We start from the raw sequence: 15,066 nt of genomic DNA, 5'->3' as shown, positions 1-15,066 counted from the left end.
TTGAATTCGTGTACGATCATTACTGAATTATTTAACTCTTTGAATAATTAAACTAATATTATGATCGCCAGAAGCTCGCATAATATGTTTTTTATATTTATATTTTGTTCAACTCGTTAAATAAATTCATTATTAAATATCCTCTACTGTATTCATCTTGATTTTCCCCATTCATTTCGCTTTTCATTTCCTTAAAATTCGTTAAACAGTGACACTTTCGTTAATTATTTTGTTATCCAATCATATTCTACATATAATGATATCACGTGACTATCACCAATGTAAACTATCATGGCGGATTAAGGTGGAATGTAACCATGAAAAAGATGTGAAATTTAAACGACTTTGCGGTTAATTTAACTACTTTACACGGTAGGAAGTCTTTCTCTCATTGTTTAAAAAGTATTTATCGCGTTACTTTGTCTTTTTCTTGTTCTACAAAGCATGCATTAACAACAAAATGAGTTGATAAAATTTAAAAAGCAGTTAGCAGTCTTGTCAACAACAGAGGACAACACTAAGTCTTTTTTGTTTTAAATATATTCTTCGAATTATTTTATTTTCGAAGCAAAAGTAAATTAACATGCTGATTTATAAAACACACAAATTTGAAAAAATGTTGTATGAAAAGTGAATGCTCCTAGTCCTATTTCAAATCATTATCACAACAATCAGATTCACTACTGTATTGTCTTTTCATTTTTGGAAATTATATCATAATGTTGGTATCAGCTGTGTAACTGTTTATCAGCTATTTAACACAAGTTTGGAGTTTTGCTGCCTAGGAATTGACCATAAAGGCCATTGGCCTGAGGGGTTAATTTTATTGCATCCAAACAACAAAACCGGAGTTATTCTTGCGCTTCTATGGATGAGTTCCAACTTGCATACTTATGCAGCTTATGAATTGGTGCATATTTTTCTAATACAGGGAAGTCAAAGGCCGGGTCTTTGAAGCGGGCCTGGGCTTCGCCTTGCCTGGCTATAGACTACAAGTGTATATTTAAAAGGAAATCAAATAAAAACAATTAAGAATTATATAGAATTCTATACCTTATTAGATTTTCAGTGTCAGTTCTAATTGGGCGCCAACATTTTCAATGTACAGTAACTCAATGATAATAGGCGATGTATTCCAATTACGGACAATCGCAACTTTTCAGATTAATAATCATTTCAAGTGTTCCGAGTGAAAACAGAAGCAGTGCATAAAATACCGAATTACACCTTGAACCAGACTTCCCGAAATACGTCGGTCCGACGGACATGTCCGATAAATTTTGATCAGGTCCAACGAGTTTTTATTCCGGATCGGTCCGACTGTCCGGCTTTTATCCAAGCCGCATGTTTACAAAATGGCGTCGCTAAAAGTGCCAAACCTTGGGAAAATAAAAAATCTACGTCAGAGGAACAGGCAGAACAGCAGTAAAAGGATAAAAAGAATAGACCTTAGACAAAATTTAATGAAAATTAGAAGCAAGACAGTGAATCGTTGGTGTATGATAGGGAGGAGATGAAAATGTGCTGTAAGGAATGTGCCGATTTTTACGGCGAAAAAAAATAAAAACAAAAAGTGTCTTAGAAATACAAACACAAGTTATTCTTTGATTTTGATCAATTTTATTTGGTCCGACAGATTTCGTTTCGGTCCGACAGATTTTCATGGTTTGTCAGACCGAATGTCTGACATTTTTTTTCAACTTTCAGGAAGTCTGCCTTGAACACGGAAATTTTTTTTTTTTTAAATTAACTTCCCCGTAGATAGGTTTTGCCTAATTTTATATTATAAATTAGAACAGGAAAAATATCAATAGAAATTCATTATTATTGTTTCCTTACAGGTTTTATTTAACACGTGGCTGCTTCCCCTCATTTTTTGGGAAATAATAATTAAATATGTTATTTTTATAAAAGGGGAAGAAAAAACTTTATGTCAATTTAATGTTTGGGGAAAAACTGCATTATTAAATAATAATTTTAAAGATTTTTTTTTTAGGAATGCCCAGATATTACAAGTAATACTTACATAAGGAATTTCTTTTGTATGCAAGTGTTTTTCACATTAATTACATAAAAATTATGGCATGTTTTGAACAAAATTAAAAGTTTTGATAACCCTATTCACATAAATGTTTTTAAGCTTAAAAACCAGTAGTATTGATAACGATTTGGACCAAAAATGACATTTAAATGTGTGTGCAAATGTGCAAATGCTTTTAGAAATAACACCATTCCCAGTTTTAGTTTGATCAATTCCATTTAAGTATGTCTGAATTATTTTATTTCAGAATTAAGAAGAATGGATTTATAAGATTATGATAAAAGAGGTAAAACTGTTTTGAAAAAAAAGATAAACAATGGAAGATAATATTGACAAATCAAAAGCAACAGCCAGATCAGCAGAATTTTCTGCTAGTAAACCTCTTCCACCCATTGGTAAGTCACATTTTAATAAGTTGTCACCTTAGTGCAGCAACAGGTTAACTCATAATATAATTTCATAAAAGTTAACCCGTTACTTCACTAAGGTGATAAAATTCTAAATTAAAAAATTTCTATGACAACGTCACAAGCAAGATGGAAATATCAGCTCAAAGAAAAAAGTGTTTGTTTCAATTTTGATGATTTTCAGAAAAAAAAAATGATTAAGATAAATGCTTATACTTACTGTTACATGTAAAAATAAGAAAGTTTCATATTTCATATTTTATTTTGCTGTTTGTTTGTCAAAAGCTATTCATAGCTTTTGTTAAATAGTTTAACTTTATATTTATATTCACACAATTAAGTTTGAATCAATAAATAATCATTGACATGACCCATTTTATTTCATCATCTCACCAATATAAAGCATAATATTAAAAAAAACTCCAAATTTTTCAGGTTCAAATAATGACCAAGACGATGATGCTAAATCAAATGGTATGTACTTAATATCTTTTAATTACAAATTTAACTTACAGGCCTCTCTATATACTTTTTTGTGTAAAAAGTCTCTTTAACAAGATACTTTGGCATCCATGTAAAAACTGATTATCTCCCATCGTTTAGTTTTCTGTAAATGTTTACCTCCCCTGAATTTATATATTTGTTAATGAGAGTACAGTGTTACCTCCCTTTGTATTATTATTTTTTTGGTTTGGTGGCTGTGGTGAATATAAGTTTTTGTTTTCGGGGGTATATGTATGATATAGTTATAAATTTTCTGAAAAAATGGTTTGAAATTCAATGCTAAAGCAGTTTTTTAATATTCTCTATGATTTATCATATATTAATTTAACTTTTATCAGGTGAGGATGAAAATTTTGAATATTTAAAGAAGATTTGTAAAAAATAAATGATAACCTTATTTTGACTTTACCATTATGTATCTAATTACATAATATGAATTGTGATGGCATAACATCATTTTGGACATCACAACGTCATTTATGACGTCACAACGTCATTTATGACATCAGAACGTCATTCATGACGTCATAATACCTCTCCTTTGCAACAACAATGTCATGTTTGTAATTGTTTTCTTCTAAGGAGAACACCGTTTAATAGCAGTGTAAAGTTATTAATTAAGATATGATTTAGACAATTAGGCATTATGGAGAAAATGGGTACTGAAAACAAGGACACAACAGAAATAGGGTTTCCTCCCTGGATGTACATATGTAGGTCTAATAATTATTTCTTATTCATTAGTTCTGTAAATTGTAAGTGCAATAGGAATAAAGAATAAAGAAAAATTAATTATTTAATTTTAAACATGAAATATGATGCTGTTTCAGTCAAATTTATTCCAACGGATATATTTGTTAAAAACAAATATGAACTTGTCTTATTGTATAAAAGTTGGCAGAGGCAAAACTCGTATAAATTTTTAAGGACTTCTTTCGCGGATGCTTTTCTCTGACATTAAGCAGCTTCAATTGTTTATATTTCATTATCTCCAATTATCATAATAATTCTGGTATTATGTTTTCTTATGACAATTAAATATGGTGTTCATAACAATAGAACTGCATTGTGCCCCTATATGTATTATCTTTTATATTTATTTTTTTGTATATAATCAATATATTACTGTGCACTGTACATTTGCAACTGTTACGTCAACAATTTTTAATTGTTTTTTCTCGATGGTAAAATGTGATATAAAAGTTATTTTTCTATGTAAAAAAGTAGAATATATTTTCACTGAACAATGATAAAATTTCATATATTTCACAAGTCTGGTTTGTGAAAATATATGGACTTTAATCATGTTTCCTGAAAATATATTTTATATTTCACTCAAATAAAAAAAATCCTCTGAATAATATTGATTTAAACTTTTTTAAGCTGTAATGTAATATTAAGATTTCATTGGGAAAAAAAATGTTTTGTACATTTTTTGTATAAATATCTTAAAGGAACTGCTATAAGGCTTGTATAACATACATACCTTGTATTATTCAAGGTTTTCGTTCCGAGACTCTGTCAGATATCATTTTTAAATATTTATAAGAGAAGTCTTTAATTGGTTGAATGTTAGTAACATGATAAAAATCATACCAAAGTATTTTATTTTGAAAGAATAATGGTTTTAATGCTATTTTGAGTGCTCACCTTGTCTGTCAGTTTTGTTTCCTTTTAAAGTTAGAAATGCATTTATTTTTGCTTAAAAAATGTTGTAACAAAATAAAAGTAAATTTTTGACGCATGCTCGGCGCCCCCCTCCGTCCTCTGGTAAAAAAGTTTTCCAATGTTGGCGATATGCAGGTTTTAAAAAAATTGTTAGAGAATCATAAACTGAGGTGGTCGCTCTCGGGAACCCCCGGGTTTTTGAATTAATGTTTCCCCCCCCTAAGTGAAAAAAATTTAACCTGGAGTTAGGCCCCGGGGGTAAAAGAACAAGGGGGCTCTTCAATAAGATCAAGGGACTTGTTTCCGGATTCCCATGTATCTAATAGCTGTCTCTGAAGTGACTAGTCTGTCTATAGTCATGTCTACATCCCCGCGACGGGTTTGACATTAATGGAAGATATATAGACTAATATGTTTGTATGTTATTTTCAGCGTCTTCAGCAGCCTTTGATCATCCAGGTGAAGGTAGCGCAAGGCCTCGCATTGTACGAGGTTTTCGACCTGAGGTTCTGTCAGATGATGCAATGGAGAAGGAACAACAACAACAAATTGGAAGAACTGTCTCATTCTCTAATGGGTAATGATTTTGTTTCTGATTTTGATATTGAAATTTGTTGGTTTTTTTTTAAATAGATAGAGGACATTAATTTACAAATGGACAAGTTGAATTGAACTACATGTATGTTACTGTATGTGAGCCTATAATATTCTGTTTATCAGTTATAAATATTTTCTCATTGTCAAATTCATTTTAATTTACATTTTCATCAAACATTTTAAAGTGCCATGTTTATAAAATTAATAATGTACAAAAAATAAATAAGAAACATAATTTGTCAGACTTAATTTTTGTGACTTTAATAATTGCTGCTGGAATATCAATGAATTGATTGTATTATATTGCACTGACTGACATTTTAAGGTATTAGCACCCTAATGCATTACCTCCGCTTTGAAGAGTATTCAAATAGGCTAGAACTACTGTTAACTACATTGGAAATGAGGGCTATGGGCTCAATCCCCAGAAGGGTCAACTTTTTTTTTTCTTTCTTTTTTTCTTTTAACATTATTTATGTATCTCTCATGCCCCATATGGAAAGAAAAAAGTGTTTAATTTTGAATTTTTAATTTATATAGGTATTTATTGGCTAAATAATGCTAAATCTAGTAATAAATATGGTACCTGATATTTTCAAAGTGTAATATAATCAAAACTAGATGGTAAAAGTATTTCATATTTTACAAGATCAACCAATATATTTTTTTAAAAAATTAGGGAAACTTTGAAAAAAGGCACTCATTTGGGTAAATTTTAAGAACTTTTTGAATAAGGCTCCCTAAGTAGAAAAATGGTCAGACATGTGGTAAAAATGGGTGGGGTAGGGTAACATTTTTATACAGATTTCATAAATTTTAAGTAGAAACCATAATTTTGCTTATGTGGATTGTTAGCTGAATGGTACTATTTGTTTCTTACCAAAAATTCATGGGAAAACATTTTTCATTAGAATGTTATTGCAGATCATTTTAAGGTTCCTCATTTCTAAAAAGGGGCCCTCATAACATCCTAGCTTGAGTTAAGAAAAGTGGCCATAACTTGTTTTCCGTACGGTAAACTTTGTTTAAATTTTGCATACAAGTGTACTTAATGGTATACATCTGACCTATGATGTCAATTCTTTAGTTCCTGATAGTGCCCATTAGGGTCCTAATACCTTAATTAGAAAATTGATGTAATATTTCTAGTATGGAATTTATGAATATATAAAATAAATTGAAACTTTCATATGAGCCGCGTCATGACAAAACCAACATAATGGGTTTGCGACCAGCATGGATCCAGGCCAGCCTGCGCATCTGCCCAGTCTGATCAGGATCCATGCTGTTTGCTGAAAACCTTATAACAAGTAGAGAAACTGATAGCGAACAGCATGGGTCCTGATCAGACTGCGCAGATGTGCAGGCTGGTCTGGATCCATGCTGGTCGCAAACCCATTATGTTGGTTTTGTCATGACACATCTCATATAGATTTTAATACTTTTTTTGTTGACGGAGAACTAGTGACATTGTTTTATTTACATTTTATTTGTTAACAGCCGTGAAGTTACATCAAAACGTCGTACATATGATGGTAGAGAAATCACGTTTGTCACGTTAAATACCCAGACTGACTGGGACTGGGTGGAGGAAGTAGAGGCGACTGGTACCGCTAGAACCATCGGAGGTAAACATTCAATGTAGACATTATTGTCCTATTACCAGGGGCTAAAGAAGTTTCCATTCCCAATCCAAAATATTCTTTTTTGTCTGTTTCCAAAAAAACCCAAACATGACAGCTGTCAATGTTTAAACTTTTTCAACTTCTGAGGAAAAATGTGCATTATTTGCTTGATACTTAAGAAAGGCGTTACTCATTATGACCATTCAGTGGAATGAATAAATTTCAAAGTCATACATGTACATACAGTTATGAGTAGGTTTCAACTTTTAAAAATATCTAAAAAAAAAAAATTCAAAATGTTATTTTTTTCCCCAAAATTAAGCTAGGTGCCCTTTCACAAAATAGCAGGGACAAGACCCTGTTAAGGACTCTACATTTGTAAAAATAAGATATAAATCAAATACACTTTAAATATTTGTTTTTTTTTTCAACTTGATTGAGTAGAACTCTTGACCTTCCATGACTAGCTGGTTAGCTTTTGCATATATGATTGTAAAAGGAATCCAAAGTTCCCTAAATGGTTAAAGACCCGCATCAGTGTCTAGTGAGGGATAGTGTTGTTAAGTTACCATTCTTAACTACTCGTGTATGGTAGCCCTATTTTATTTTAAAGATATTCAAATATATTAATTGTAAGCTCTTTTATTGTATGAAGTATTCAGTAAGATATTTTATATAAAAATTAGACCATTTTTGTTTATGCATTTTGTTCTGTAATAATGTATGAGTCATAATGTATGAGAAATGTTATATTTTCAGAAACAGGAAGTATCGGCGGTAAAGAGAAAGGGGAAATATCACCAAGGTCAGGTAAGTGTCATGTGATATTCTAGATTTTCTATCTACTGTAATATATATTTGAAACATCATTTTGCATGGCATGGACAAGATGTTAATAGAATTCGTAAATATGGTTGCAGCAAATTTATAAATAAAGATAGTCTTACTGCGATGCTACTGCGCCAAATATTTTCTAACATCAGCCAATATCATAATAAATCGTTCATTTCAAGAACATTATTTTTCACAGTCTTTGGTATTCAATAATTTTTAAACATATACCCAGATTTTAGTTCAAACCGATAAGGAAAGAGTGATTGATTTTGAAAAAATAATGTTCAGGAAAAAACCAATTTGCTGTGATAATTGGCTCATGTTAGATTTTTTTTGGCTTGAAAGCATTTCAGGAAGAGTACTTTAATTCATATTTTAACTGGGTAACTGATTTTAGCCATGGGACCAGACCAAAATCAGCAAGGACTTCTGTGCTGTCTGACCATGGCTTACACTAATTGCTATTCAGTCTGTGAACATTTTGAAAAATTCCCTAAAAATGATGGCCGTTTTTTGTCCAGATTGAAAGATTGGTCTGATATGTGATATTTTGTGTGGTAAGTGATAAAGTTGAAAAGTTGCTATATTTGACCTTGAGGCTTGACTACCACCCAGTTCTTCCCTCATCCGACATCTACCCCCGCCCCCCACTCAACACTTGACCCACCAAGGGAAAATATAAGAAGATAAACAAAATATTATAGCTGAAGATAAACAAAATATTATAGCTGACAGACAAATCTAATTATCACATGTTTGTTTCAAGCCTCCAGTAAACCAGAGCCGTCAGAAGATAAACCGACCCCGGATGTGTCACAGTTCCAAATGCCATATAGTGACGAGTACGGGATTCCAATCCTAGATCTCAGTAGCGACACGGATGACGTAAGTCTTGAAATTTAACATTTTTCTGTTTTTAGATATCTTCAATCATTTTAGATTGTGCCATCTTGATTTAATTAAATTTTAATTTAAGCTTGAATACAGAAATCAACTCCGGATTCGGTATTGATTTAGTAAGATATAATTAACATGCTATTACTTGCAATATTTACCGTCACCTTAGTGCAATAACTGGTTAAATTAACTCTGTTTAAATTTAGAAGGACTTAACCTGTTACTTCACTAAGGTGACAATATATATTCTTTATTTTTATGAACATATGAGTTTTAATATCCATAGAACTTTAAATGATATAAAAAAATGTTACTCATGTTAATTTTACTCATTCCTTAATTGATATTAGATTCAATAAATACACAAACTGTAATAGGATTAAAACTAAGTGTTAAGTCAAAGAGAAAAATAATGTATATTTGTATAAGCTCATTTAATACATGTAGGTATTCATATTATTTGTTTATTAAATTCATTTCAACAGGTTTAAAATGAAATTAGATTGAAATAACTGTACGTTTTTCTTTTCATGAATTGCAAACATATAAAATTTATGTGAAATTAAATAAAATGAAAATCCACCAGTCTGTATTTCAGGTTATTAAATTTGAGTTTTAAGTATTTAAACAAAAAATAATCTCATTATTAATGTATTTTTTTCGTTGTCAGTTTTAACATAGTATTGGTTGAAGCTTAGTGAATGAATTTCATATGATATCCAGTGATATTTTTACAATATTTAAAAACAACCTGTGGCTTTCTGAAGGGGAAAATAAAGCATGATGAATCAGAAATGGGGTGGGGGAACCTGAAATCAAATTACTACAACTGAGAATGAAATTTACTCATACATTTATAAAATTGTCAGTTTCATTTCAATATAACATGCATGGTGTTCAATATAACATGCATGGTGTTCAATATAACATGCATGATGTTCAATATAACATGCATGATGTTCAATATAACAAGCATGGTACATAGCAGAGGCTATAAATAGGGACATCTTTCTGTCCTTCAGTCATTTAGAATTTAACAACCAGCTGATATATATTAGTCAGCTGTAAGTTCATGGTTCTGGTGAAGAATGTGCACACAGCATGACCGGTGAAAATACATAATTTCTAGGGGAAAATATACCTATTTTGGGCTAGGGATAACTGCCTTTACTCAGCTTTAAAATGTAGGCAAAATGTCACTGATTTAATGACAACTTCTGTATCATAGAAAAAGAGAAAAGCAATGACAGTAAGAAAGAAAAAGGAGAGTCCTAAAGCAAAACAAAATGTGCAAAAAAAGTTAAAATCTAGAAAACAAAAAATTGCACCAAAAAGTGCAAGAAAAGAAAAAAAATTGCAAAAACTTGTTGAACAGGTAAATCAACTGTTGATTGTTGAACAAAGTTATAGTTTACATTTATGTTGAGTTTTCAAACATTTGTTGTTTTTTATGTTTCTTTTCCCTAGTTTTAAGAGCTTTTATTAACAACAGCTAATTTGTTCTAACTGGAAATAAAAAGTAAATTCTGTACAGATTTCAAATGTTTTCAAATATTTATAGTGGTAGCCATATATGATTTGAATCAGTAAAATGATGAAATGGATCTTTCATTAAGTGACTGTCATGAAATATCTAACTTGATAATAAGACCACCCTGCAATTAAGACCATTTTAACTAAGAACAGGTTGTGGTCTTAATACAGAGGTTTTACCGTATTTGTTCAAATGAGCCGCGACACGACAAAACCAACATAATGGGTTTGCCACCAGCATGGATCCAGACCAGCCTGCGCATCCGCGCAGTCTGATCAGGATCCATGCTGTTCGCTTACAAACTCTATAACAAGTAGAGAAACTGATAGCGAACAGCATGGATCCTGATCAGACTGCGCGGATGCGCAGGCTGGTCTGGATCAATGCTGGTCGCAAACCCATTATGTTGGTTTTGTCATGACGCGGCTCAAATGCTAGCTGTCTCAAAGATCATATTCATATTTGACATATTGACTTGATATAATGATTTCTTTTTTATCTTTATTAAATACTTATAAATATTGAGAAATAATGACGAAATAAAATGTGTATTTTCATTTTCCGTACTTTGGATGTAAAAATCATTTCTTTTATTTCATGCTTTCCAGTGTTTTACTGTAATACATCAGGTGATTATATTCTGATAAACCACCAGTGAAATTTATTATCAGATATAATTTTCACTGTAGCCGAACTTATTATTTTATTATTATTATATTAGAGTGCGAATGAAAAGAATATCATAACTACCGTATAAGTGGTTTTTTCTGCGGTGACTTTATTTCTGCGTTTTCTGAGGTCAGTTTCAGCACCGCAGAAATAAAAACCGCAGAATATTTCTCCACGTTTTGTTTTTTTAAAAGAAATGAGTCCTACATTATGACCTGTTTCCTTTAAAGGAATAAAGACTAACGGATTATAACGGTTAGCGGGTCATCGAGTTATATAAAATTGATTTCGGCTAAATATGCAATATGTGCATGTAAAGATGTAATTGTTGTTAATTATGCCAATTTATGAACAAAGAAATTCAAACATCATAGTGTTTGCCTGTACGCTAAAGGGTTTGTTTACCACTAAATCATTAAAACCATTTAAACCCTTATACTGCTAAATAATCGTCGTATACATTAATTGTTGTCTGATTTACGATAAACTTCTATCAATTTTATAAAATTAAAGATACTACCGTGGTATATTTTTCACACGTCATTTCACTGATTTAAAGATGCAAACTGTCTATTGATGCACATTATATTTATTTGCAAGCAAACAATATAATTGTTTGTAATTACTATATAATATAGTTCTGCGGTGACGACGGTAAACAAAATTTTAATGCAAATGTGTACATGCAAATAAAATAGGTAAAGTAATGTGACTTAGACTTTGATAAGATGAGCCGCAGTATTTAAATCACATTTTGTCCAAAGAATGTGCCGCAGAAATTAAGTCAGCAGAAATAAAAACATGCCAAAATTTTGAAAAACCGCAGAATTTGGAGCCCGCAGAAAAAAATACTTATACGGTAAATGGAATAACAGGCAAAAATAAATGCTGTCAAGCGTAAATTTTGCTTCTTCAAAAAATGAAAGTCGATGTCACCATAAATCATGTTGAAAATGTAACAAAATAAGAGAAATTTAACGGAAATATATTTTAAAATTGATGATGTGACGTCATGACATGATGACGTCATAAAGGAGAATGTGCGACGTTATGCGGCAAAATCAGTACTCGTGAAAATATTACATCTGGTGTTCACTCAGTGAAATATATTTCAATCTTACATGCAAAACAAACCAATATCCTCTATTTAGATTCGACCAATACACAAAACTTAAGGGGAAGTCTATCAAATTTTAATGTCACAAAAGAGAAAATATATATTATATAATAAACAGAAAGTACAGGATTTATTTTCATCTTGTGGTATGAAAATTATCACCACATGAAATTTTTATTTTCATACCACTCAATGAAAATAATTCCTGTACTCATGTGTTTATAGAAAAAACTTAAATATCCTCTATGCATTATATTTCTACCAGTTAGAAACAAAGACTGTTGTTTATAGCTCTTAAAGTTACGTTTATCTTAAGGATTAATTTACATTTGATTTTGTAAAAAAAAGTTACCTATGATTAAATTATTTTTATGACTTGCAACCAGAGCTCCGATGATGAGGTATCACATAGGAAAGTTAAAGATGACCGAACATTTATGCCGAGCGTCGGTCCACCGAATATTTTACAGGTATTTCACATGCATGTTGTCACTGTGTAACCCTGCTGCTGCCTGGATACTAACATTTTACTGCTTTTCTTTTTCTCTAGATGACTAATTGCTTAACTATAAACCTATAGCTAGAGTAGAATTAAACCAATCTGGGTGGAATAGTATAAAACCAGATTTTATAGGGTGGAATAGAATAAGACCAGATTTGAAGAGCTGTTATATAGAATAAGACCAGATTTGATCAGGTAGAATAGAACAAAACCAGATTTTATTAGATGAAATAGAATAAACCAAAATTTAAACAAATGGCATATCATCACCTTAATGCAATAACAGGTGAACTCATTTACAGTTTTAGTAGAAGTTAACCAAAAGTGACAATGCAATAAAAACATATCTTATTGATTAAAATAAAACCTGATTTGACTTCATGGAGTAGAACTAAATCTGATTTTAAATGGTAATTTCAATGCATTTGGTTAAAGTGCATTGTAGAATATGATATTTAACATAAGAATTATTTATGTTTCTTAGGTAATATGAAATGTCTGTTTTTAAAAAGGGGATGATAAATTTATGTAGAAATATAATTTTCATGTTTAATAGTTCGAACTTTTCATCAAAATCTACATGTATAAAGGAAACTTTGGCATATTTTTAATTTTTCAGATGTTTTTCAAATGTTAAGTTTTCATCATCTTTAGTAAAGCTAGCTTTTTATCTTTCTGCTGTTGTGTTTTTTTTATTGATTTCTTAGTAGCCTAAAAATTATGTTTTGAAAATGATTTTATGTTGAGTCACAACTTAATTTATTTCTGTCCATTTGGGTTTTGGCAGCTTAATTTAGAAAGATTTGATTTGTGAAGCTAATTCAATTTGGAAATTTACTGCAGTGTTACTCTAGCATAATTTTGGAAAGTACAGAATTTGTAGCAATGGAGAAAATTTTAAAATGTCTAATTTAGGAAAAAAAGGAGACAAATAAGACAAATAACTATTATAGTAGTAATTTGCTTGGTAAACAAACTGTTTGCAGTTATTTCAACTAACCATACTATATATTTTATTTGTTTTAACTTATCTTCATACTATCTAGGTTATATTCCTGAGTTAAATGTGTGAAAAATTATTAGCAGTGTGATTCACTTTATACTTGTATGTTGCTGACTAAGGTAGCCTACTTGTGTTTTTTTCTTCCTGTTTTGATGTTGGTTTGTTTGGAACAGTACATAATCAGGATTTTCATTATCAGATCTGTATTTTCTCTCTATCTCTAACTAGTTGTTAGTTGGTGGTAGTGTGAAAGCTAGTTTGAAAAAATCTTAGATACATGTAGGTAGGTACATGTCGTCGTCATCATCATCATCATCATCATCATCATCATCACCCTCATTGTCATCACCATCATCATCATCATCATCACCCTCATTTTCATCATCATCATTGTCATGTCCACCATCATCATCATCATCATTACCTTCATCATTGTCATTGCCATCACCATCATCATCATTATCAATCATCACCATTATCAGTCATCAAAATCTTCAACACGATTCTTCTTAATGTTTAAACTTTTTGTGAGATCCTATGCATGATATTTATACATCAACAAAGAGCTACTGTATTAAGTGTTCAACTTTGTCTCTTTAATTTAATCTGTGTTTTCTTGTCATCATCATCACCATCATCATCATCATCATCACTACTATCATCATCATCACCACCATCATCATCATTATCATCATCAGCAACATCATCATCATTAATGTATGAAAAGAAAGCTTATTCTTATGTTTTTCATCATCAAATAACATATGAACGGTCTTATGTCTCCATTATTTACTGTTTACTTGATCATGTTTTTTAAATTAAATGTAATGTTTTGATTTATTAATAGGAAGTTATATACAAAACAAAATGATAGGTATATATGTAAAAATTGTTGTGAAAATGTTTGATCACCTGTTTGCATGTCTAACAGTCACAACTGTAATTTGATGCCAGTTTTTAGCTCGACTTTTCTATGAAAAGGGGAGCTATCCTACTCGCCCCGGCGTCGGCGTCGGCGTTGGCGTCGGCGTCGGCGTTGGCGTCACACCTTGGTTAAGTTTTTCGTACCACCCCACTTTATTTCAGAAGTATTACAAGTATGGCTTTGAAACTTACCATACTTGTTCACCATCATAACCTCCATCTACAGACAAGAGTACATAACTCTGTCAAGGTTTTTGACAGAATTATGGCCCTTTTTTGACTTAGAAAGTGTATTGAGCTTGGTTAAGTTTTTTGTACCACCTCACTTTATTTCAAAACCATTGGAGGTATTGCTTTGAAACTGACCATACTTGTTTACCATCACGACCTTCATCAACAGACAAGAGGACATAACTCTGTCAAGGTTTTTTGACAGAATTATGCCCCTTTTTGACTTAGAAAATACATTGAATATGGGTAAAATCCACTTATTGCCTTAACCCTTTGAGATATTGCTTTGAAACTTTTAATGCTATTTCACATCATTACCCCCATCTGTACGCAAGAGAAGGTAACTCTGTCAAGGATTTGTTTTAAAAATTAAGGCCTTTTATCGACTTAGAATCTTGGTTAAGTTTTTAGTACCAGTCCACTTTTTGACTGAACTGTTTGAGATATTAATTTGAAAGTTGGAATACTTGTTTTACAATCATGATTCCCAAACATGTCCAGGAGAAGGTAATT

At 31.1% G+C, this 15,066-nt stretch overlaps 1 protein-coding gene across 1 annotated transcript in view; it reads left to right on the top strand.

Moving 5' to 3' along the window:
• Nucleotides 1–245: 245 nt before the first annotated feature.
• LOC132742853 (glutamate-rich protein 6-like) overlaps nt 246–15,066 on the top strand; it is a 51,305-nt gene continuing 36,484 nt past the window's right edge. The window contains exons 1-8 of the mRNA XM_060731344.1: nt 246–372; nt 2,289–2,436; nt 2,884–2,922; nt 5,053–5,197; nt 6,718–6,845; nt 7,602–7,652; nt 8,443–8,561; nt 12,280–12,363. Coding sequence (XP_060587327.1) covers nt 2,358–2,436; nt 2,884–2,922; nt 5,053–5,197; nt 6,718–6,845; nt 7,602–7,652; nt 8,443–8,561; nt 12,280–12,363 — 645 coding nt within the window. The 5' untranslated portion in view covers nt 246–372; nt 2,289–2,357. The remainder of the gene's footprint in view (nt 373–2,288; nt 2,437–2,883; nt 2,923–5,052; nt 5,198–6,717; nt 6,846–7,601; nt 7,653–8,442; nt 8,562–12,279; nt 12,364–15,066) is intronic.

Source organism: Ruditapes philippinarum, unplaced genomic scaffold (assembly GCF_026571515.1).
Source record: "Ruditapes philippinarum isolate M1 unplaced genomic scaffold, ASM2657151v2 ctg1334_1_1_1_1, whole genome shotgun sequence".
NCBI classification, from domain to species: domain Eukaryota; kingdom Metazoa; phylum Mollusca; class Bivalvia; order Venerida; family Veneridae; genus Ruditapes; species Ruditapes philippinarum.
Note: the sequence above shows the minus strand (reverse complement) of the source record. Positions and strands in the feature narration are given on the sequence as shown.